This window comes from Parasteatoda tepidariorum, chromosome 8 (genome assembly GCF_982258835.1).
Source record: "Parasteatoda tepidariorum strain Cologne lab strain chromosome 8, Ptep-v5.0, whole genome shotgun sequence".
NCBI classification, from domain to species: domain Eukaryota; kingdom Metazoa; phylum Arthropoda; class Arachnida; order Araneae; family Theridiidae; genus Parasteatoda; species Parasteatoda tepidariorum.
Window position 1 is genome coordinate 98320852 of NC_141762.1, and position 26963 is coordinate 98347814.

At 30.0% G+C, this 26963-nt stretch overlaps 2 protein-coding genes and 1 long non-coding RNA gene across 6 annotated transcripts in view; 1 reads left to right on the forward strand and 2 right to left on the reverse strand.

Moving 5' to 3' along the window:
* The window catches only part of LOC122269483 (transcription factor IIIA), a 42603-nt gene extending 32847 nt beyond the window's left edge, over positions 1-9756 (reverse strand). The window contains exons 1-4 of one of the 3 annotated variants that reach the window (XM_087169485.1): positions 9539-9756; positions 4030-4124; positions 2981-3080; positions 97-179 (exon numbers count right to left, since the gene is read on the reverse strand). In XM_087169485.1, coding sequence (XP_087025611.1) covers positions 97-179; positions 2981-3080; positions 4030-4124; positions 9539-9637 — 377 coding nt within the window. In that variant the 5' untranslated portion in view covers positions 9638-9756. Of the gene's footprint in view, positions 1-96; positions 180-2980; positions 3081-4029; positions 4140-9538 lie in introns of all 3 variants that reach the window. The other 2 variants (XM_087169487.1, XM_087169488.1) reach the window with 2 other exon arrangements.
* Positions 9757-14170: 4414 nt separating this feature from the next.
* The window catches only part of LOC107439676 (uncharacterized), a 45112-nt gene continuing 32319 nt past the window's right edge, over positions 14171-26963 (reverse strand). Inside the window, exon 3 of the mRNA XM_087149681.1 lies at positions 14171-16682. Within this exon, the coding sequence (XP_087005807.1) occupies positions 15960-16682 (723 nt within the window). The 3' untranslated portion in view covers positions 14171-15959. The remainder of the gene's footprint in view (positions 16683-26963) is intronic.
* On the forward strand, positions 22277-26372 carry LOC122273321 (uncharacterized). 2 transcript variants are annotated; one of them, XR_011635987.2, is made up of 3 exons: positions 22277-22963; positions 24484-24643; positions 26230-26372. It is a non-coding gene; the product is annotated as an uncharacterized LOC122273321 (long non-coding RNA). The 2 variants fall into 2 exon arrangements; XR_011635988.2 differs by lacking the exon at positions 22277-22963 and adding an exon at positions 23013-23610.

Below are 26963 nucleotides of genomic sequence, written 5' to 3' on the forward strand. Positions count from 1 at the left end.
TTCATTTGTTCATTAAAACTAAATTCTCATTAAATCAGAGCTTGTTATAAGTGAGTTTGAGTGCATATTGTTATAAAATATTACCTAATTACTTACTTAAATTCTTTAACTCCAGAGTGTGTATATTTGTGCCTTACAAGCATGGAACGCTTAACAAACTCTTCACTGCATTCAGAACACTAATAAAAGAATGCACATTTCACTATAAATTATTTCACACATAATATTAATACAGTTGAACCTCATTAACGCAAAACCGCGAATATCGCTTTACATGAAACACATATTTTGTCCAGTGAGTTGAAAATCAATTATTACAGTATTTTACATGTTTAACAAGAAATTTTCATGCTGATTATCGCTTATCATGAGAGGAAACTGCACAGATAATAAAACATGTGAATAAAATACCAATAATTCATTTTGAGGTTTTCTATTTCAATTTTCCACACCTTGTTAGAAATAGCAGATGGGCAAATAATTAAAATAATAAAAATAAAATAGTTTAATAAAGTAGTTAAAACAATTAAGCTTATTTTAATTTGTTTGGTTCATAATAGAATTATTTGCATACATTAATGCAGTACATAAGATGTATCAATAATACGTAATAAATTGTTTTTATGATGTGTCGGATAAAAAAAAGTTTGGTTAACATGAAATAATTATAATAGTCCTGCCGATTTCACGTTAACAAGGTTCTACTGCAATCAATATACGGCAAATAAAAGTTGTGATACTGATAAAAAATTTGATCTTAATTTTCCCTTGCTAACATCATTGTATTAGCCTTTTAGGCATTCTGGTATATATAATAATAAATTATGAATTTTACATTGCATGTTAGTTGCATCAAAAAGTCCTCCACAAAGGCGAATTTCTCCCAATACTTGATCCAGGAGTCCCCTTGTCTTCTGGATTGGGTTCAAAATTACAAGGCTACGAATTGAACCCTACATTGCGTCAGCTGTTCAACGACTGTTATGAAATAAAATGAATAAGTGAATTCCGTCCACTATACAACGCAAAAAGTGATTTAATTTGAGTTCTATGACAAACACTAATGAAAGTGTAAGTAAAGCATAGTAAAGCCACAGCCCAAAATGTATTATCTAATTTACTAAATTTTAACATTGCTTTAATATTGTCTATGGCAGTCAAATTATACTATTCACTAACACCATTTTGTCCCGTCATGTAAGTGTTAGTACACTCAGCTTTTATGCCTTCATTTTCAAGAAAATCACTAAATTCTTTGTGACAAAATCCCATACCATCATCATTTTCATCATTTACAATTTTAGTGTTTAAAAATCTTTCAGCTCGTTTCTGAAATCAAATGAAACACTTAAAAACATCAAATTTCTTCTTAAAGGGAAAAGCAGTAACTTCTAATGAAAAATCGTGTGCAATAGAAAGAAAGTGAAGGCTAAAGAGATGATGAGAGCTGACTTTGTTTTTTTGACTTAGTTGAACTTTTACTGCAAAGTTGAATTTTTACTGCAAAATTACCCTGTGCAAGAATGTCAAATTGCATAGAGAAATAACAATACTTAATTTTTTTTAACACAGTATTATTCCATGAGTCTATTTGAACAGCCTGTAATGTTTCAAAAATGTTTTACTAACATTTTACCTAATGAAATAGAAATATATCTGGTTAATGGAAGAGTGAAAAATTTTTGCTGTTTTTATATTTAAAATAATCACCTGCATGTAAAATGCATTCAATAGCAATTACATAAATTAAATAAAATCTATAGAAAATGAAACCAAAAGGAAGAGATGAAAATGTCATGAAAAATTGCTCACAGGTCTTGATTTATTTTTCTGGCCTGGCGGGCCACCCAGGTTCTTAAAAATTAAAACTTTTTAAAAATCAGTGATTTTTTAACAGACCTCACCAAAATAAGTGTCAACATTAACTAGTTTAACTAGTTGAAACTAGTTTTAAGAGCTAATTAAAATTTTGCTGGCAAAAAGTGTTTTTGTTGCAATTTAGTGTTCGCAGAAAGTATTTTATTTTATCTGAGTATGAAAACATCTATAATCAAAACATCAAAAACCTTTAACTGGCATAACTGAGGCTTCAAACAAATTTCATAACATTAAAAATCTGTTCTTCATGGTTGCTACACTTATATAATTCACAATTAATTAAAATCATTTTTTTTTTCATTTTCACAATTACAAATCACTTTCAAATAATCTATATTGCATCAGATGTTATTGAAAAGAAAAAAAATTTTAATGACTTGAATAATTTAATTTGATTAACTTATTATAAGTGAAGACCAAAGGCAGAATGCGTAGCCAGATTTTTCAACAAAAAAATAAGTACCTTTTAAGTACTTCTAAGCACTTAAAAAGTATTTTTAATTACTTTCCAAAAAAAAAATAATAATAAAGATCTGTGCAGTGATAAAAAAAAATTTTCTTAATTTATAAACATAAAATCAATAAAATTCAAACAATTTACATGAAAAACATGATAAAATATATAGTTTCTAATATATATAACAGACAGTTATATGATATGTTATATGATAAATATAACATTTTTTTGTAATTTAAAACGACAATCGACAAAGAAAACAAATCTTTTTAAAAGATAGGGGAAGGATGGTTTAGATCATTTTTTTTAAAAAATTATGATTGGCGACAGCAGTTGCATTTTGATGATTACTAAATTATGACAAATCAATAACCTTAAAAATATTTTCCTTTCGAGAGTTATTACTCCGGGAAGATTGGCTTCACTGTGAAAAAAACTTTCTGTTTGAACGCAAAATCGTTTTTTCATCGAATCCACTTTCGTGAAACCATTCTTCTGCTTGGTCTTCAATTGGCATGTATTTCAGTCAATAAGAGACATAACTATTCAATATTATTCAATTTGATGTATCTAATTAGATTTAATAATTTCACTTCACTTGCCTTTTAAATAATTACATTCTAAACAAAACTAGAGAGCTCTTACTTTGAATTTACGAGCTTCTTTTTTGGGGTGGAAGACATCTTGGTGTTTCATTAATGTGGCTTTCGTTTTTAAAATAAGACTACAACCAGGTAAAGTACATCTAAATTGTAAAGGGAAGATAAAAAAAATCAATAAATAAATCAGTTAGGTACAATGTAAGTAGAAAAATTTAAGAAGTAAAGTTAAACAATGAGAATAAAACTTAAATAATGGCACAAAACAAAAACATACCATAGTCTCTGTTTCATAAACAAGAATCTTAAGTGTTGAAACACAAAATGTTTCACACATGTGTGTCCACGCTTAAGGTAGGTTCTTGTTTACATAACATATACTATAGTGTCCATATTCTGCATTTTATTCAGATTGTTTCAAGGTGCAAAACCAAATCTTTCAACAAAAAATAAGCACCTTTAAAAAACGTTTTGAGCACTCAAAAAATATTTTTAAGCACAATAATATACATTAACAAAATGCAAAATAATTTTCAAAGACTTTACATGATCAGGATAAAATAAATAGTTTCTGACAAAGAACTCTTATATTAGCCACCATAAAAATATCGAGAGATTTTTCGTTTTGATTTCAGAGGGTGAAAAGCAAAGCTTGAAATTGAGAATATCTTGCAAAATGCAGCCGAGTTCACATGAGAGTGAAATAATCTCACCAAACCCAGCTCTGTAGTCACTTCCAAGCATTTCATCAAACATGTAACATGAATGATGCTATCATACGTTATGGACCAGCAGCACACCGAAATGGATTGTGGTTGAATGAATTGTGAAAACTTTGAATAGAACAATGTGAAAACCACACTTTTGCATAATACACAGAGGAAATCGACATGGTAAAGAAAAAAAAGTCTCATTTTCGAAAAGGGAAAAGCTAAGCACTTTTTAAAAACGCTACACACCATGTGTTTAGTTTTCTAGCACAAACATTTTTCCCAGAGAAGTTTTGCATTATTAGATTAATGTGGAAATTTCCTGGCTGGCTACTCTAAATAAATGGAACAAGGGAGGTATAATAAAAAATAAGAGAATAGTTACCTGAACATTTTATCATGAGTTTCTTGGTGTCGTTTAAGATGGGATGATCTTGCATATGTTTTATCACAACCCTCAAAATTACATATAAATGGTCGCTATAAAAATATACACTGATTTAAATATTATTACGTTGGTACAAAAAATACACCAAAATTCATGACACATATGACCTATTTAAACCATAACTATATACAGCAGAGTTGGCCAAAAATGTAATCGATTACATTTTTTGATTACAGTAATCAATTACTTGTAATCATGATTACAATTTTCAAAAATTTTGATTACAGCTGTAATCATGATTACAATATTGATTACAGTAATCAATTACTTGTAATCGTGATTACAAAGTTTGATTACAGCTGTAATCATGATTACATAGTCGATTACAGTAATCAATTACTTGTAATCATGATTACAATTTTCAAAAAATTTTGATTACAGCTGTAATCATGATTACAGTTTTGATTACAGTAATCAATTACTTGTAATCATGATTCCAAGTAATTGCGATTACAAGTAATCACAACAAAAATGATTACAAGTAATTATGATTACAAGTAATCAAAATATATGATTACATGTAATTTGATTACATGTAATTTGATTACATGTAATTTGATTACATGTAATTTGATTACATGTAATCATGATTACATGTAATCTAATTACACGATTACAAAACTATTGTATTCTTATAAATGATTATATTTTACAGTAGATAGTAGAATGTATTTTATAAAGATACATTTTGCACGTATTAACATGTACTGCATTTTGTACGTATTTGTATACGTACAAATGAATGTAACTGAAATGTATGTACATATGATTTTATCTAGTGCATATGTTCAGACATTTTAGTATCACACACATGTACATACACTGTACATGTATACATGTACATTTATACACAATGAATATGTGCATTTTATGCAAATATTTGTGTATGTAAAATGTATATCTATGTTCATGTACGCATGTATATACAAGTACTTGTGTTTGTACGAACATACATACAATGTCTGTACAATGCATGTCCCATGCATGTATGTGCAATTTATTTATGAACAGTACAATATATGTATGCATGTACAATATAGGTATATCTGTAGGATTTACAATATATGTATGTATACATGTACATGATATGCATGTCCAGTGTATTTATGTACATGTACATAATATGTTCATGCTCAATGTAAGTATCCAAATATGCATAATACATTTGTGAACTATTGTACGTACATTGGGCGTATTTATATTTCACATATATTCATACATGCATTCGACATGCATAACGTACGTACACACATTTGAGATGCATATATTGTACAGATGTATATACATATAGCGTACAGATGTACATACATATAGCGTACAGATGTATATTCATATAATGTACATATGATGAAATGAACATATAATGTACATATGTGTGTACATATACAGTACGTATGTGCATAAATATATTGGGCATAATTCTTTCGTACAAATTTTACATGTGTACATGCATGCTATCCCTATCTATGCATATGGTGTAATGTATATATGTACAATGAATGTATCCACACATGTACAATACACGTATGTTCCATGTATGCATATCCATATGTACTATACATGCACGTACAATACATGAATGTATGTACATACATTGTACATGCGTACATACATTACACGTATACATATGTACATTACATTTATGTCTAAATATGTGTACAATGCAATAAATAAAATGCATGTAAGTTAACTTTTAATGACTCAAGCAAGTTAAATGACAAAATCAAACGATATTTAAATTTAGTTTTCAACTTTAATTGTTCTATATCATTTTGAAATTCTCTGAATAAAAAATTATTTTCAGGTATTTTCATGAAATGTTTGACAATACAGATTTATTTTTTTTATAACATAATGCATGATTCATAGAAATTTTTTAAATGGTAAGAAAAACGGTAAATTTTATGTGTGGAATTAATATTTAGAAATTCCAAATAAAATTATCGTTTGCTTTCTAAAAAATATGAGGTCGAGTTTCATATACCTTAGAATAATTTTAAAAAAAATTTTAATAACTTTACTCATATAAATTTTTTTAATGTATGCACATGTATGTGTATATTGTAATTACATATATTTAAATGTACGCACGTATTTGTACATAACTTGTAATTATGTACATGTATACGTTGTATGGACATGCATACATTGTGCATATAACTATTTTTTTGTACATCCATGCATTACATGCGCATAAGTATTAACAAAGTATGTAGTTATACAAGTACATACGTAAGTTGTACATAAGTACATACTTTGCGTGCACATATATCGATGTACATATAAATATGCATGTATACATGTACGCATTTTATTTACGCAACTATGTGCATATATTGTACCTTTAAATAACATTTTTACATATTGTACGCAAATACGTACAATTTTATATACAAACGTACATTGTATATACGTGCTATTATCGTAAATTTATACAATGTATGCACTTAAGTGCATAAAAGCATGCAAACGCATAAACATTATTTTCATATACGTTCATACATACATTGTCTATATATACAAAGATACAAAACATTGCCTTTTTGTACAAACTAACATACATGCGTACATGTATCATAAATGCATAATTATATGTACTAAGCATATGCGCATTGCATTAAGTATATTACAATATAATTATGAATATTGTACGTACAAACAACGTTTGTGCATACATTGTATGTATAGGAATCGCAAATTGTACGTTCATGCGTGCGTACATTCTATGTACATAAAAATATGTAAACACATGAATACTTACATAAAAAATTTGACTATAGTATACAATCGTAATAACTTGTAATCGTATAATTTGATTACAAGTAATCACAATTACATGTAATCAAATTACATGTAATCATGATTACATGTAATCATGATTACATGTAATCATATATTTTGATTACTTGTAATCATAATTACTTGTAATCGTTTTTGTTGTGATTACTTGTAATCGCAATTACTTGTAATCATGATTACAAGTAATTGATTACTGTAATCAAAATTGTAATCATGATTACAGCTGTAATCAAAATTTTTTGAAAGTTGTAATCATGATTACAAGTAATTGATTACTTGTAATCGTGATTACAAGTAATTGATTACTGTAATCAAAATTGTAATCATGATTACAGCTGTAATCAAAATTTTTTGAAAGTTGTAATCACGATTACAAGTAATTGATTACTTGTAATCGTGATTACAAGTAATTGATTACATAGCTGTAATTATCTGTAATCAATTACAGTTGTAATCGATTACTGTAATCAACGGCCAACTCTGATATACAGTCAACCCTGCTCAAAGCCCATTGGTTCCAGTGAAATTGATTCAATTAAGCGGGTTATTTGATTTGATTAAAAGGGAAGTGCTTTATTCAATCTTAAATTATACATTTTTGAGAAATTTTACTTTTTAATGCATAGTGTAGTGTTTTGATTAAATAAACTCTACTTTATGATCAATAAACAATTAAACCTGTCTGTGTTAGGGTCATAAAATATGAATATCATTTAAATTTCACTGGAATAAGCAATGATTATTCTACTTAACAGAAAGATACACTTTACACTAATGTGTTAGTATACAATCTCTGTCAGGGGTCTGTCCAGACATTTTGTAAAAGGTCCTGTTTTAGTAAAATTGTGGAAAAAAACTATTCATAATTTGTGAATATAAAATAAGCGTTCAGTTACATTTTTTTTTACCAGGGTCCTGCGTTTATTTAGCCTATACTGCTTGACACAGAATATTCATTTTGGACGAATAATGGAAACAAAATCACTCACATTTTTAATAAGTTCAATTGACATATTTTAAATAACACAACTTAGTAATGTATCACTTTTAATGTGTCACGCATTAAGTAAACTTAAACAATTCTTAAATTTATATTATATTCAAAAAATTGACAGAAATTAATTTTTATATACATAATATTCTATTAATTAATTTTATAAATAAGTATAAATTGATTTATTTACAAAAAAAAATTATGATTTAATATTAATAAGAATGCACACACGATGTTTATAAAAGTAGAAATATTTTCTTAGAATGCCACATTTGGAATTTAAACTAAGCGAAGTTTAGTTTTTATCGAACCGTCTTTCTTTTCTCCTCCCAAGGAAGGGTTTAATCGATTAACAAAACAATAATGAAGATAAACAAATTTGTGAAGGGTCCATTTTTAGGAAAAGATATTTTGTGAAGGGTTCGTTCTTTTAAACAGACCCCTGTCTGTTCATGAAGTTATACAAAATCCCTACTTATGTTTCACTTCACCAATATTTTTTGTCCTATCTTTATAGAAAAAATTATTTTTAAAAAAAAATATTAATATAAATTTAACTTTGGCCAGCATTTTAAAACATTGGGGAAAAATAAAAACAAGAAAATTTATATACAATAAAAACTACTAATTTTGTTTAAGCAATCAGGCAATAAAAAACAATCTTATTCTTTCATTACTGAGCTGCATCATTACTTGATCATTTTTAGCATTATTATGAAAGTTAACAATGTTTACATTAAAATGTAATTTTTATTTTTACTTAATAAAATATATTTGTTACATTTTTTAAGGAAAAACAGGTATTTTAATATAAAAACAACTGACATTTTTTGATAATACACAATTTTTGATATGTTTAAAGTAAAATCTGAGTGGAGAAAGTAGTTATCGACAAAGTCAACCTTCATCTTTGAAAAGGAACCCCAACATAGAATCGAGTTAACATGTCTTACATACATACTAGTTGATTGGAATAGTATTTTTGTAGTGGTAGATACACTACAATCTATGCAAAATCTCAATCATTTCCTACATTTTGAAAACTACATAAATGCCTTTTTTTTTTGTGTGTTTATAAGAAAACTATTTTTAATTTTATGATTTTCTGCAGTATTTATGACTTTTTATTCAATTTTTTTCCTTTGTATTTCCTACGAAAAAAAAATGAATTTTCTAATACATTTTTTATGCCAGTTTAAAAAATTTATAAATGTATTTTGTGTTTTAAAATTTTGAGTAAAACATCTACTTTTTTTTCATTGTTGGATTTGTAATAATGATTTAATTATATAAAAAATAAATTTTCAAGCATTCTGAGGACTAAACCAACTACATATATATATTATGTGGAGACTTAAATAAAATGAAAAAAATTCGAAACAAATTTTTCCCCTTTATGACCTTTCTTTCACACCACTTTGCATTATTTATTTATTTTTTTTTTTTTTCATAGAAATTACTCAATTTATATAAATGTTGTGATTGAATGCATTTTACATCCATGTGATTAGTAAAATATAAAAAACAGCAGAAATTTTTCAATCGTTCACTAACTGTTTATATTGATGTTTTATTGGGTAAAATGCTGGTAACATGCGTTTCTGAAACATGACACACAATTTAAATATATAAATTAAGATTATCTTTAGCTACCTCTCCAGTATGCTTTCGCAAGTGGGTTTCATAACGCTCAGAACGATGAAATGTAGCAGAGCAGTTTTCATAAGTACAAGCATATTTAGCAGTGTTCATGTTTTTAAAAATTAATTTTATTTCAAAATATTATAAATAACGAATTGCGCGAAGTTCACATCGTAGCTAGTAAGTTTCGGGCGGACTATTTCTTTGACACTGATTCCCCATCATCATCATCATCCTACTTATCTGGACTCCTGAGGTGGTTAATGGCCCTTTTCCCATCAAGTTTTTCATTGGAATTCAGCGATGCTCCTGGATTTCTCGTCCCTTTCCCGATATGCTAAAGTATCTAATAATTTAATAAAATCCATCACTGGACAGTAAAATTAAGCTAGACAGTAATAAAATGGGAATGTATCACACAGTTATCAACTGGGAAACAGATACAACATCAGAGTCCCGCAGTGGACTGATCGTTAAGACACGGTTCCCAGCAGATCACCGAAGTCAAGCATCACTGGCTGCGATCAGTGTGCGGGTGGGTGACCACTTGGATCAGTCTGTGTAGGGACCGAGGGTGTGCGGTATTGGTCCTCGTTAAACTGTGCTACAGAAAAGTGCTCGACTTCGCGCGCAGGTCGTCGGGCTACCGAAGCGGGGGTGCCATCTCCTCCGCAGAGGATCAAAATTGCGATGGCATGTCTTCGGATCATCCTCCGGGATGCTTCCCAGACCGTCGCCAATAGCCCATTGTGCAGCTCTAGTGCGACGTAAATTAACAACAACAATAGATACAACATCAGATTGTATTGCCTCTCTCTGACGCCATTTGCCCGAGACTGCAGCGCCGCCTATAGTTTATATGAATTGCGAATATGTCTTCCCTCTAGTTAACAAAAGTAAAATTTAATTAACTGCCTGCCAACACACAGGAGCCTTTCTGCTGACAACAGAAGGGCTCTTGTGTGTCCCCTGAAGAAGTGCTGTCTTGCTAACACACATATCTTAAAATATTCTTCGTATTTCTGACTTTTTAAATTATCATAATCCTTAAATTATCACTTGTAGTTGTAATTCATTTACGTCGCACTAGAGCTGCACAATGGGCTATAGGCGATGGTCTGGGAAACATCCGTGAGGATGATCCGAAGACATGCCATCACAATTTTGATCCTCTGCAGAGCAGGTGGAACCCCAGCTTCGGTAGTCCAACAACCTGCACGTGAAGTCGAGCACTTTACTGTAGAACAGTTTAACGAGGACCTATACCGCACACCCTCGGTCCCTACGCAGACTGGTCCAAGGGATCACCCACCAGCACACAGACGCTTGACTTCAGTGATCTGCTGGGAACCTCGTCTTAACGATTAGTCCACTGCAGGACCCTTAAATTATCACAATCAAAATCCTTTAAGTCATCAAACCATATATGTTTGGATCGCCACCAGCTAAATTATCTTACTGTATAAGAATGAAAAAATCTTATGCAAGACTGACATGTACCTTAAATGAATGCACAGTGCACAAGAAAATAAATGGACCCTCTGGAATAACTTTTGATTTAAGCATCGGATCTTCACATGTTCTAGGACTCATTCTTAATTGTTAGAGAAGGCGACGACAAATATACTAATTAATTAGTGCAAACGATATTTTAAGTTAGGAAATAAGACACAAAAACGTACTTCCTCTGATTAAACATACCTTCAATATTTAGAGATTTGAATCTGCAAATATTGTTTTAATAGTTTGTTCAGGAGCGCGATTTAAAGTTTGGACCCTTCAATGTTAACTTTAGTTTATTTCACTATTGAAAAGGTTTTGCTTACAATTATAAAATTCGTTTTTCTAAAGATAATTTGATGCAAAATGCAAATTTTAGTAAATATTTAATTCAGAGTGCGTAGTGCGTAGACAGATTTTTCAACAAAAAATAAGCACCTATTTTAAGCACTCAAAAAAATTTTTAATCACCCCCCCCCCCTCAAATCATAATTAGGCGCCGTGCATTAGTAAAAATTATTTTTTTCCTACTGTTTAAAGTTCATAATTCATATGCTGTTGTTGTTGTTGTTACTTTACGTCGCACTAGTGCTGCACAATGGGCTATTGGCGACGGTCTGGGAAACATCCCGGAGGATGATCCGAAGACATGCCATCACAATTTTGATCCTCTGCGGAAGGGATGGCACCCCCGCTTCGGTAGCCCGACGACCTGCCATAATTCATATGCATAAAATCAATAAAATTCAAAAACTTTACATAATCGTGATATAATAACTAGTTTCTGATAAATATTGCAGAGGAAATTATGAAAATCAGGCATTTTTTGTAATTTTTTACACCGTCAATCGACACGGCAAAGAAAAAAATCTCTATTTAAAAAAATAAGCACTTACAAATCCCGAATAAAAAAAAACATCCTTAAGGGATTTTAAAAACACTACTTACCCAGATATTATTTTATTTAATGACTTTCGAAATACTTTAGAAATGATTTGTTGTTGTTGTTGTTGTTACTTTACGTCGCGCTAGAGCTGCACAATGGGCTATTGGCGACGGTCTGGGAAACATCCCGGAGGATGATCCGAAGACATGCCATCACAATTTTGATCCTCTGCGGAAGGGATGGCACCCCCGCTTCGGTAGCCCGACGACCTGCGCGCGAAGTCGAGCACTTTACGGTAGAACAGTTTAACGAGGACCAATACCACACACCCTCGGTCCCTACGCAGACTGATCCAAGTGATCTCCCACCCGCACACTGACCGTAGCCAGTGATGCTTGACTTCGGTGATCTGCTGGGATCTTAACGATCAGTCCACTGCGGGACACTTTAGAAATGAAAGGTATACAATTTTTTTATTATTTGAAAGAATGCAATTTTAAGTGCAGAAACACAAAATTTGAGCAAAATCAGTCAAATAGTTCCCGAGAAATGAAAAAACTCGTATGTTTTTAAATTTTGGTCTCCTACCTCCTTAATTTCTTGTGACTTAAAATTCATAATTATAAAATAGTAATAGCTCATTTACGTCGCACTAGAGCTGCACAATGGGCTATTGGCAACGGTCTGGGAAGCATCCCTGAGGATGATCCGAAGACATGCCATCACAATTTTGATCCTCTGCAGAGGGGATGGCAACCCCGCTTCGGTAGCCCTACGATCTGCACGCGAAGTCGAGCATTTTACGGTAGAACAGTTAACGAGGACCAATACCGCACACCCTCTGTCCTTACACAGACTGATCCAAGTGGTCACCCACCCGCACACTGATCGCAGCCAGTGATGCTTGACTTCGGTGATCTGCTGGGAACCGTGTCTCTTAACGATCAGTCCACTGCGGGACTCATAATTATTAAAGCAAAAGTGAATCGCAGAGGAAAGAATGTTTCCTGTTGATGCAGTGAACAATAATTAATTAGCTGCGTTAAACGTTATTCATTGCAGGAGCATGCCAACATGTAAAAAGATTCTGCAAAACGAAACAGAAATCTTGGTGGAAAGCCTGCTTTCAGCTGTGTAGGAGCAAACAAACAGCAGCCATCTTATGTGGCAAAAATTTTTTTTAAATCAAAGTTAGCTAATATTCGTTTCACGGACGCAAATTTAAAATTTGCAAATTGAAAAATCAATAAAAATTTGAACTATATTGTATGAAGTTTATATTTTAAGCTAATAGAGTTGCTCTTTTTTTCAAATGAAAAAATTAACATTTTAATGAACATAGATATTCACTTTAAAAGCATCATCGAAAGAAAAAAAAAGAATAATAAGGAGAATTTTTAGAAGTTAGTATTTATTTACAACATATATATTATTTACATCGAGTCCCCTGATTAAAAGAATCCTTTTTTTTGTCCGTAAAATGATACTATGCAACAATTAAAAAAATTCGAATTTTACAATTTAATGGGCCTAACCATTTCGAAGTGTGTACAAAACGGGGCATGATATCTTTAGATAAAATACGTGGTTGCTAAAATGTTCTTATAGCTTTGTCGGCAAAACTGAATTATTATATGGCACAGAAGGGAAAATTGAATTTAAATGATTCAAAAGCCAATCGATGCTTACAAAAATAATATTTTCCTAGCAAAATGTTCTTCAAACGTTTCGTTTAACGTACATGAAATCTCAATTTTTTATTATTGAATAGTTCTTGCGTTACGAGAGTAAGAAGCGTGGAATTTTTTTGGAAACAGTGGTGACTACAACAATTTTTCTTTATTACGGTAGTAATTTTGAAGCTCATAATGTGTGGTAAATTGAACCACACTGTACAAAATACATCAATAGCAGAAAAAAAAGCGATTTAAATGTACATTAAAATGAATATGCATATTATGGTATCAAAATTAGTGTTTCTAACTTCTTAGAAACAAACTTGAAAAAATTGATGTGAGAAAAAAGTATAAAAATGTGTTTAAATTTAAATAATTTGTTTAAGCCCCCTTGTGGGGGAGACTTGATCTCCTGTTGGGCAAAGTTTGGTGCCATCCCTGGATAATTGCAATTTTCCCCCATATTTTGCTGTATCAGTCCGATATAGGCACTGTCTCGGATGCGAAAGCGGTGTTCTCAGGAAAGCAAGCTCACGATATTTATAAAAATAGCAGGTGTTTTATGAGCAGACATGAACAAGGTTATATTTTATTAAATTATTTTTATTGAATGAGTACAAATACAAATGATGTGTTTGGAATATATGTATAGATAAATAATATGCAAAACTTTTCACAAATATAGACAATGCACAGGTGAAAAAAATCTTTTTTTTTACGTAGAATTCAACTTGTTAACCAAATTTTGTTCAACAAAATCACTTGTTAGAAAACTACTTTTACACAGAAATTTACAGTCTAAACAAGATTCATTTATTTTTATCTGGAATAACAGAACATTAAAAAATTGTTTGCATAGATAAAATGAGCCCATAGATAACAAAACTTAACTTATATTATCCTGGTGAAACCTCATTAAATAATGGCTGATTTTCACATAGCAATATGTAACTTAGAAAGTAAACTCATAAATGCAGTAAAATATTATTTAATTAAAACTCAAAAATTAAAATAATTTTTTTTCAGTTATTTTTAATTATTACATTAAAAAAAATTATGAATTTCAACTTCTTGCTTTCTTTTTTGTATCATATAGGATATTGTACTTGATCACATTTCGGTCAGAAGACAAAATCCATCAGGCTCAAATCATAAGTTATTGAAATAAAAGATATTAAGTTGGAATAAATGACTTAAAATAGAAAAACTCGCAAAAACAAAACAATTATGCTTTCATAAAACAATTACTATTCAAAATTCACGATTTTGATAAAAATAAAATTATAAATTTCAGAACTTTGAGCTACCACCTAAAGTTGCATATGACCATTATTAATATATATATATATACATACACACACACATTTACATGACATAAAACTATCCAAAATGTTACTTGAATTTCATATCTTACTCTTCTTATAATTCTAATTAAAAACTATTACCTATGAGAACAAATGCAATTATATTTTTTCATAGACAATCGCATTATAAAGGTACATAAACAGAAAAAGAAATATTTATTTTATTGATAAAATTTTACCATATTCTCAAGAGGTTAAGAACAATAGTTCATAATTTCTTATGATAATAAAAATCTAACATAAAAATCATTTTAATTCATATTAGATAATTTTTTTCTTTCTCTAAAAATATAATTCAGGGTGTATAGCCAGATTTTGCAACAAAAAATAAGTCCCATTTAAGCATTCAAAAAATATTTTAATCACTTAAAAAAAAATTATAATTAGGATCTGTGCATTAATAAAAATAATTCCTTCCCATGGTTTAAAGTTCTTAATTTATTAACATAAAATCAATAAATTCAAAAACATTTTTAAAAACTGTACATAATCGTGACGTGATACAATAACTAGTTTCTGATAAATATTGCAGAAAAAATTGCGAAAACCATGCATTTTCTGTAATTTAGAATGACAATTGACATGGCAAAGAAAAAATCTTTTTAAAAGATGGAAAACTAAGCACCTTTTACAAACCCGGATAAAAAAAAGCACCTTTAAGTTCTATTAAAAAACGTAAATATAAACTAAGTACCTTTAATCACTTTTTAAAAATGCTACGCACCCTGGAGTAGATTGCAAAGTTTCCAACGCTAAAAAAAGTATAAAAATTTTAACAAATTATGGCAGGATTACGCAAAGTAATCTATTTGCACGATTGAAAGTAAATTATTTACATGAACTATCGTTTCTCTTAACTTTAAATTTTAATAAACTAATGTAGGTGAAACAGAATAGGTGATATACCGGCAGTTTTTAATAAGTTGACCAATTAAATAGGTATAGTATCTGAAGTAGAGAACTTAAAGACAGTATCACTGCATTAAAAACTATTAAAACTAAGAAAATTATATTTCACTGTGATGAACAAGATAGTGTTCAGTTAAATTATTTTTTTGAGTATAGCTTTTATTACACAGAACGCAAGAATAAGGTTTCTCACCAGTATGAACACGGTTATGCCTCGTTACCTTACTCTTATCAGAAAACTTTTTCTCGCATACATTACAAGAGTAAGGTTTTTCACCAGTATGCACTAACATGTGCCGAGTTAAATCGCCATTTCTTAAAAAATTCTTATTACATATACTACAAGGATAAGGTTTTTCACCAGTATGGACAAGATAGTGTCTATTTAAATAACTTTTTCTCGAAAAACTCTTTTGGCATATATTACAAGAATAAATTTTCTCGCCACTATGGGAGAGGTAATGTTCAGTCAAAGCATTTTTAAGAGAAAACTTTTTGCTACATATATCACAAGAATAAGGTTTCTCGCCGGTGTGAACGGACTGGTGCCTCGTTAGTAGCCTTTTTCGTGAGAAACTCTTACTGCATATGTTACAAGAGTAAGGTTTTCCACCTGTATGGATAAGACTGTGTTCAGTTAAATTGCTCTTTGTGGAAAATATCCTATTACACACATCACAAGAATGTTTTTTAACACTTGCATTGTTAAACCTCTGATTAGTTGACGCGACTGATGTAAGACTTTTATCACAAGGTGTTTCACTAGTTTCAACAGAACTGCTGTTGGTTAGAGGGTCATAAGTTTTATCAGACATGCCTATTTAATGGGAGCCCTATTGAAAGACAGGTTTTAAAAACTAATGACAATTAATATAAGTATTTTTAATAGTTACACAAAATAGCAGTATTCTTAACACAATTTTAAAGCATTCACTTCATCTATCATCAAAAGTCTATATAAACATACTTATTAAATTTATAAATTGGCCTTCAGATATGAATGAAATTTTTAAATACAGGATTCTTACCGTCACATGAAATCGTATGCTAAAATTTAAAAGCAAAAGTGGAGATAGAAACAAAGTTGAAACAAATTGTAACACAAAATAGCACTATCTCAAACAGTTAATGCCAAAAAAAAGAAGAAAAAAAGAGAAGCACACATTCAAACAGAAGTGTTACATAAAACAGAAGTGAAGATTCAAACAGTAATATCTCTAAAAGTTTTATAAAAATATTTTAAACACATATAATTGCACTTAAGAAGAAATTTTCTGTAGCTTCGATTAAAAACCTATAAAAGGAAACAATTTAATTAATGATGTAGTAAGTATGGAAGTAAAATCTAAAAGAAATAAAGGATCATGATAATGGATATTTTTTTTTTTTTTTTTGTGTATCAAACAAAATTTACACACTATTCACAAAACTGGATGAATTTTGGCACAAAATTATATAATATTTAAAATTTTAAAATAACTAGAAAAAATTTTATCATAAGAAGGAAAAACAATACTTTTATTTCCAGTAGATCAAAAATTTCATTTCGTATCCATCACATTCTATAATCAAATTATTCACAGCTGAGATCTAAGGGCTGTTTTTGTAAGTTCTCACATCAAGAAAAATTTTAAAAAAAGGTCACAGTTTATATGCCTTACACTTGAGGGAAAGCTATAATTTTAAACTCAAAATAAAACTACAAATGTTCCTTTAATTAAAAATAATCCAAGCATGTCTCTATTCCTCGACCTTTCTCGCCAGATTATTAGTTTTTAATCACGACATCGTGATATTTTAGAAAATTTTGCAAGAACCTATGCTGAAGGTTTTTTAACAGAATGGGCATTTTTGTTGCGTTTAGTTAAATAATGCTTACTTGAAAAACCCTTACAACATATGCTACAAGAAAAAGGCTTTCTACCACAATTGACAATGCTGTGCTTAGTTAGACTACTGTTTAATGAAAACGTTTGTCACATCTATTGCAAGAATAGAGTTTATAATATTTTAATATTGCAAGAATAGAGTTTATATATTAATTTAGCAAGAATATATAACAAAAGACAAGTTTTGATGCAGTTTCTAAACCTAAACAATTTTTCAATTCGCTATGCACGAACGAGAAATTTGAGAAGATTTCCTCAAATCCAGCAGACATTGCCATCCACAAAAGATTCTAACTGTTACTGTTATAATAATTGGATTGTTGCCATGCAAATTATGTCTTGAAGAGAAAAAAACTATTTGAAAATAACTCTGCTCAGTTATGTTAAGAGTTAAATGATAATAACTGAATTTCAGAATTTAATATAATAAACTAAAATCTAGCATTTATATTTATTATTACATTACTTTATTCTTCATTTTATATAAATATTTGATATACTGCACTCCTTATATTTAATATAAACAAAATAATGTATATTTACAAACAATGAATTAAAAAGTTTGCTACAGTTACATGGAGTTAAATTTTTCAGTTTACTTAAACAAAATGTCATTAAGCAATTACTAGAACTAATATAGAAGTTTTCTTAGTTTCTGCCGGTTATAAACCAGTTTCTGCCACTGGCATCGCAAAAACCAGTTTCTGCCGGCAAAACGCCAACCCTGGTTGAATGACATAAAAATGGAAAAACAACTGTATAACAAAGCTCGCACCACACTTCAATAGAAAATTTGCAAAAAAAAAAAAAAAAAAAAAATTCTACATTGATTTTAAAGAAACTTTAATATAAAAAGAAAAACCTGCACAGAAAGCTAGTTTTGAATAATATCAAAACTTGTGTTCTATCAATAAATAATTTCTTTCGACTACAAAGAAAAAACAAAGATGCAAAGAGAATACACTTACAGTGCAATGTTAAAAAAAACATAGATGATAGTAGCACAAGTAAGAGCTTAATTAATTTAGTTTAAATTATCTTCTAAATGTCTGTGCTTAAAATTGAAATTTAATAAGCTGTAAGCAATAAAGTTTGTCATAAGGGATTGAAACATTAGCAAATTCTTAAAATTGGAACATAGATGTTAACAAAAATTACCAAATAAAGCATAGTATGAACATTTGCAAAGACTCAGCCACACAGGTTGTGATTATAGGTGCTACAGTTGTTTCTGGTGCAGATTAAGAGATTGTATTGATATCTCTTACAACTTTATAAATTCAGTCCAATTTACTTTAATGCCACCTAAAAAATAATAAATGATAATAATTATGCAATGCTAAGTCCTTAGTGGTCTTTAAAAAAAATTGAAATTGTTTGGGAATCAAAACAATCATTCAAAAAATTTCAATAGTAAAATTGAAATAAATTATTTTTTTTTAATGCATTGCAAGAGAAAGTTGGGATTTATAATATAAAGGAAAGCTCACAAAATCATCAGGTATATATGTTTGTACAATGCAAATTCTTTTTGATTAATTTACTGAAATACCACAAACTAATTTTATCATTCTTACACACAGTCAGGGTTCCCACTCAATTTCAGAAAAAAAAATTCCTCAATTTTTCCAGGTACAACAGGTAAATTTAAATGAAAATCAATATCATATTTTATCTATGCTATGAAATTTATCATCAGAAAATTTTGATTCCTTTATTTGTAATGCCAAGTTCAGTTGAACCTGTTTATCTCGAAAACCTCTATATCTCGAAATTTTTAAAATTTCCTACGTTTCATGCCTAAAATCAATGCATTTTGCACGTTTATGTCGAAATTGTTTTTCGAAACCTCCGTTTCTCGAATTTCTAATAATAGAGCACAAATGTCAAAACTTTCCTTATAAGTAGAGCCTTATCACAGAGATGAATTTCGTGAATCCACAAGAAGTAGGGATGAACAGGTTGGGAGTGTTTCTTTGAATTTCAAGCACTATCCCTGCACTTCCTTAACTAGAAAGGAATACAATGATTCTGGCAGTAAGTGAGGGGTTAATGAGTAGTGACCATAAGGGGTTAGCTTTTCAACATAGATAAGAAAGCTAAGAATAGAAATTCATTTCGACCTCAAAATTGCAACCAATGGATCAAAGGATAATTAAGAGTTTTAAAGTGAATTATAGAAAACGGTCTATGAGGAATTTGCAATCTTTCTAACCTCAAAAGAACAATAGAAACAAATAAGGCTATTAGTCAAAAATCTTGGAAAATTATTTTCATTGTTAAATGTAAGTTAAAAAACTTATGTAAATTGGTGTATGTGGTATAATTATTTTAAAGAAATGTCTATATTTTTCTACTAAAAACAAAGCACTTTTAGTCGAGTTTCTTAATTAAATTAAAATTTTTTATAGAACCTTTATAACTCGAAACCTCTTTATCTCGAATTTTTCGCCTTTCCCGTGAGATTCGAGATAAACAGGTTCAACTGTATTAGATTCTCTATGCAAAATAAATATCATTATATGAGGAAGGAAGCATTTCAGTTTGTCTAAAATATAAAATTTTTACAATAAATAATTGTAAAAATTGTAATGATGTTAGAATTATTTAACTCGAATCTCAACAAGTGAGTACTGTTACTGACAATTTTAAGACTGGTTTTTTTTTTCCAGGTATAATGAAGGAATTTTCCAGGTTTTTGTAAAAAAAATTGCAACTTTCCCTGATTTTTGGAGTTGAAAAAAAATTCCCTGACAATTCCAAGTTTTCCCTGACCCGTGGGAACCCTGCACAGTATTGTCAGCATTTTTTTCTCCAAAAATTTGAGTATTTCACTGTAAAAGGTTAAAGTCTGTCAAAACCTAGGTTTCATTTGTAAAATCAAAGATTTACCAATGTGGCTTGATCAGTGGCAGATGGGTACACAGGGTAAAGACAAAAATGAGCATATGATAAAAAAAAAACTATTTAGAGACAATGGAACTGGGGGGGGGGGCGCTTTAGCCTCTCACATTTTATAGATTATGAGGCAGATCCCAACATTAAAATTTTTCTACTCAATATTTGTGTAATAAAATTTAGAATTTAAAAAAAATTGATAACTTTATTGCATCTAAATTTAAAATATAAACATCTCCATTTTGAGAGAGCTTTAACATTTCCTTTTTGAAACCTCTCTAATACGTCCCTATTATTAAATATACGTTCCTATTACTTTTGTTCTAAACAGTCTAAATTCTTGACTTTAGGTCCCTATTTCGGGAAAAATATACTTGAGGGTGCCCCTTGGCGACTTATGTTTGGCGCCATACTTGTTTGCCCGGAACGCCGTGGTAAACCACAAACAGGACATTTATATCTATTACTAATTAAACCTTCATTCATACACCAGTCAATCACTGTTTTATTTTCATTGTTATTAAAATCGTACAGAAGCTTAAGATTTATCTTAATGACAGTATTCAGTTTTAGTACCAGAAGCAAAAATAACCTTACCAGCCGGTATCCAAAGTAGAACTAACGATCTCTGAAATTTCATTTAAAAACAACGCTAAATTCTAAACTAATCAGAATCGCGATTAAAATCTAAACCAATCGGAATCACGATTGGTTTTCAACATCGCTCAGCTTGGCGATCAATCGCGATCGCAACTTGGCGGGGCCACCCTCAAGTATAGTCTACCCCCCTATTTCTTGTTGTTGGCTTAATGACCCTAGTTTTTGAAATAGTGAATTGTATATTATATAGAAAGTTTTAAATTTAGTTCAATTTTTTTATTGCCATTTAAAGACGAACGAGAGAAAAAAAAAAACCGTAGCTCTATTATCAACCGACCTTCATACAATACAAATACGCATGGATAGGTTACTTAGTTGCTTATCTAGGTAAATAAATATCAAGAAGGAGAGCTGCGTCTTCTAAAACAAGAGATGAAAAGCAATACTTGCCCTAAAAGTAATCAAATCAATGGTAATCTACAGAGCAAAAATTAGAAATCTTAGAGAGTAACTAAAATACTTTCATGTCGACACTACTGTATTTGGAAAAACTAGTAAATATATAGCTATTAATAATGATATTTTAAGAGCATGTACAAGAAAATCTACCGTAAAAATTAAAAGTCCAATTCGAACACACACAATTTACTTATAATTTCAACTATCCGTATAACTATAATTTAGTACTTTTACCTTCAATATGCTTCAATCTAAACACTACTAGCTGAATTGATATAGATTGCCTCGATATCTTTGCATTAGCTTATAGCTCTATTTTCCCATTAATGTAGTTTAGGGTTGAGGCTTAATAGATAGCAGGAGGTTGCAGTGCAGCACAGCCACAGAGAAATAAGGCCGTTTATTTGTTTCTTCATTCACGTCGCACTAGAGCTGCACAATGGGCTATTGGCGACGGTCTGGGAAACATCCCTGAGGAAGAAATAAGGCAGTTGAAATTAGCGAGTTACTAAAAATAGAACTATCTACCTATGGCAACACTTCGCTTGCTTTCAATATTAGCGTGAGGAGAGTCATACAAGAAGGAAGGAAGTTAGTTTCTGTCTTGATTTTCATGTAGATTAAAATCTTTTAATTTTTAAAACTACATGGAACTGAAAACTACGTTAAACATAGTTCTAAAGGAAAGTACCTTGTTAAACTGTTCTACTGTAAAGAGCTCAACTTCGCGTTCAAGTAGTCGGGCCACCAAAGCAGGGAAGCCGACCCCTCTGCTCAGAATCAAAAGTGCGATGACATTTCTTCGGATCATCCTCAGGAACGTTTGCCAGACCGTCGCCAATAGCCCATTGTGAAGCTCTAGTGCGACGCAAATAAAGTACCTACCTACCCATATAGCACTCATCTTCCGAAAACATTCCCTAGGACCTCCCAAATGCGTCCCTTTCTTCCGAAGGAAGAGGCGGATAAATAAAGGAACGCCGAGGGAAATTCCATTCTAACATTCCTACGGATAACGATACGTAGGAAGTCCTTCGGAAACATCGCCTACGGATATTCCTCCACCGGTCATCCGCAAGAAATCTATCCTATGGATTTTGCTCCCTCGTTATTCCATAGGAGCATCATAATTGGTCTCATTCGTTCACCACTCCGACTTACGATTACTGGATGCTTGGCAAAGCTCTACGTATTAGAAATGAGTTTGTGATCAATGTTCAATTGGGATTTGGGTTCTGTTGGATTTTCATTAGCAAGTAAGTATAAATATTAATTCTTACATTTTTAATATGATAAGATAAATCTTTAAATTCTTTGTAAAAACAGCAACAACGTCTTTTAATTAAAAATAAATATAAAATTATGGCCAATTTTCGCATTTTTGAGTGTTTGAAGTTCGATGTTCCATTGATTTAGGATTAGAATATCAGCCACCACAAGTGGAATCTTTCGCTAACTTTGGCTACTTATTTTAATATTTTTTCGATCTCATTCTTGGTCAAAAACATTTTGTTGCAAACGCTTATGTGATTATCTATCGGAATTTATTAAGTTTCTAATTTCCGGTGGTGTGGTACTTTTATTATTTGTATCTTTTCAAAATATGTCGCGATTGGGTATAGGTTTTCGCTATGTTAAATTTTGCCGCTTGTTAACGCTGACTTTGTACACTTTATTAAAGTCTGAAAATATAAGAAAGATAATTGGTTTGCAAAAGTATGAATAAAAGTAAAAATATTAAAAAAAGAACGGGCTGGCAAAAGCATAAATAAAATAAAAGAAGCATATAAAAAGATAAATTTAAAAAAATAAAAGCAGACGATAAAATTAGAACACCAGAAAGTTGTTCATTTTTTAAAATTAGTTTTGTGTGGAATTTAGGTTCTCATCTATCCCGCTACGGGTAAGTTTCCTTATATCCCGTTACGGGTTTTTCTTGTTGTTTTATGATCTTTTCATTATCCCGTTACGGGTACTTTATATTCGTTACTGTATGTGTTGTGGTGTGAAATAAACGTTTTTTTAATAAAACATAGAACTGTTTCTTAATATAGCTTGATACGTTACAACTTTAGATAATATCTTGCAGTTTATATTTTTATCTAAAATTTTTATATTTCTTTTTCCCAACTGTTTCTGATTAAACGACATCTTGCATTTTATTTTATCCCCTCCCTCTGATTTTATATAAATTTTTTAAGTCACATAACTTTTCCATTATTAATGGTGTTCTATTCCCCATAGCAATTTGTAAACAATCTCATGATGAAAAACGCAGTTAAGTGCTTATCATTAAACCAGATCCATCATTTCTTTAATAATTAAAATTTTTTAATTCTTTTACCTTTTTCGGTGACAATTTCATTTTATTGCTGTCATATATCAATATCAAAGTCAGTGTTTACTCATTAGTTCTTGATTTTAATTCCACTTAGGTTATTGCAATGCTTTTTAAACAGCGAACGTGTTAAAAAGAATTTAAACTTGGTGAATAAACAATTGTTGAAGTAATAAAATTTATATACACATTCAAATCCTATTATATTTTATTTAGAGATACAGTTATTTTTAAAAATTCAATAAATACAAATACAATAGCTTGGTTTTTTACTACCCTCTATTAAGAAATAATGTAAATACTCTGCTCTTTATCCCATTTTGAATTTTAATCGTATTTTGTAATTACAGTAGCTATTAAAAATTTATAAAAAATCTTTTTGCACAGATATTAAGTAATTTTTTCTTTAATAATGAGTAATTTCATTTTGTTTTCCAGATATCTGATCTGCGAAAAATAGGAGGAAATACTGTACCAAATATAATATATCGTCTCCTCCAACATATAATCACCCCACAGCTAGCTGCTAATTTCAGTTATTTTGGCACCAACAAAAAACGACCATTTGCTGAATTGGAAATATGCAGTGTTTTTGCAGGTATTTAATTCTAATGTAGTATTTCGTTTTAATACCTTTAAAATATAATTATTTATACTTTTATTTATTTTTCTAATTTTCTGCTGTTTTAACTATCAATAAGAAGCAGTTTTATTGAGAAAAAAGCTGTATAAATGCTACAAACTGATTAGTTAGTCAGTGAAAGGGATGTATGTATTTAAACCTTTTTTGAAATGTTTTATTTAAAAACCTTTCTAGTTAATATTTACAATGTAAATACAAAAAAGTTTTAAAAATTCTGAAAAATTAAATATAAAAAATTCATCCTGAAGATGTATCTTATCACCCTTATTAAATTAATAATAAAAAGATAAAACCTCTTGTCTTCTAAATTTACACTTTCCTATGATTTTGAGAATGGTGTCTAAATCTTATGTTTTTCAGGATTAGAAAAAATATTTAAAGCCTTATGAGCTACTTCTCGCATCTTAAGTTTGTTTTTCCTAATAGAGCTTACAGTAGCTACATATTTCATCAAAATATTAATTTGAAAGTTCCATCAGGCTTCCCACGCACCTTAAAAAGACCTTATTTGAAGGAGAGAAGATTGAGGGCCCATAAAAAGGCCTTAATTTTATATTGAAGCCTTATAAAGGCCTTATGTTTATTTTTCAAATTCTTAAATTATAACTGCATTTCTTTACAAACGTCAAAAAAAAGCTGAAAATCACATCGCTGAAAGTTAGTAAACATTTCTAATTTCAACATGGGGGCAAAACATTCCTTCTGTGGCTACTGAACCTGGAAATCAGTGAAGAATCAGAAAATTTTATCACCCATTGAAAATTCAGAGAAATTTGTGAAGATATCACAAAAACCTAGAAATGTCTTCATCAAACCTGGAAATTTGCAATAAATTCCGCGAAATCAGAACTTCTCGATTCTTGTGGGACAACATGACAGAAGAAAGTTTGACTGCCAGACGAATTGTGTTTGCCAGTTTAACTGTTCAAGGTAAGCAAGTGACTTCATAATCAGCAAGCAGTTAATTCTGAGTATCCGAAATTCACCTGGGAGGTATGTGTAAGATAAAGAAAAAAGGCACCAACAGGAGAAAGAAGACTTCGGCAAAGGAAAAAGGGAAGCCGAAAGCCAAATGGAAGAACTAAATGCAAAAAAAGTAATATTTTAGATGAAGCTCAGGAGGAGTCTCTGAAAATAGATGAAGAAATTACTAGCTTCAGTCTATTAAAAACAAAACTATAAATTTTCACCTGTGAGATCTCAAGCTCCCAAAATTATGGGAATTTTTATATATATTTTTTTTTTCTAATCAAGGAGGGATATTTTAAAGGAAAGGTATTACGTTATTGTGAATTCTTGTACCCAGACTTTTTTTTAAATATTGTTTTATATTTATAAAAAACATTAAATGCAAAAATTTCAAATAAAATTCAGCGCTTAATATGCAGCTTAAATACCATTCGAAATTAGTAAAAAAAAAATACATATAAATTTTTCCAGTGTATAAAAAACAAATATAAAGTTTTTATTCTACCTCTCAGTAGTTCTTTTTTTCCTTTCAATTGTAATTAAAATAAAAAATTTCTGTTTTTATATTTTAGATGTTGTACGAATTCATCACAGCGATATTACGAATGCTAACATAAAGGAACCAACATGACCAGAGTTGGCTGCGCCATTGTAAAGAGAAATGTAGCAAACTGTAAAAAAATTTTAATAAATTTGAAAAAATATTTCTAATTAACATTTGTTTTGTGTTTTTTTTTTCCAATTTAAGCTTTTATTTTTTTTTATTTTTATCCTAGAGTGAAAGTTAATGCAATGTTTACTGTGATATCTAAAGTTTATCTTTAAAAAGTAACATATTGGTGAAGCAGAGTTTCAAATACTAAAAAATTATCAATTGACATATAAATGCTTTCAGTTGGAAAACAGGACTTAGAAGTGATTACTGGTATGAATCTATTCCTCTTTGAACTTTTTTATATTTTTAATCCTAGAGTAAATTAAAGAACATTTTAGATATTGTAGTAAACATTACGTTAAGTTTAATTTTCGAAAAGTAACAATTACTTAAAATGAATAACATATGTTGTCGAGAATTCCCACTTCTGCGCATGTTGTTTTGGTGCGCCCACAGCGCCACCAGTTGATGTTTTGATCTCAATCTGTGAACAAGCATGTTTAGCTCCGTACGATAATTAGATGTTTAATTGTTAATCCTTTTTTGTTTGTTATATTTCGTTATTAAAGTGATTGTCTTTAAAACATGTTAGTCTTTTATGACTGAGCAAATTGATATTTATTACCCTCCAAAATGTGGCAGTCCTGGAGA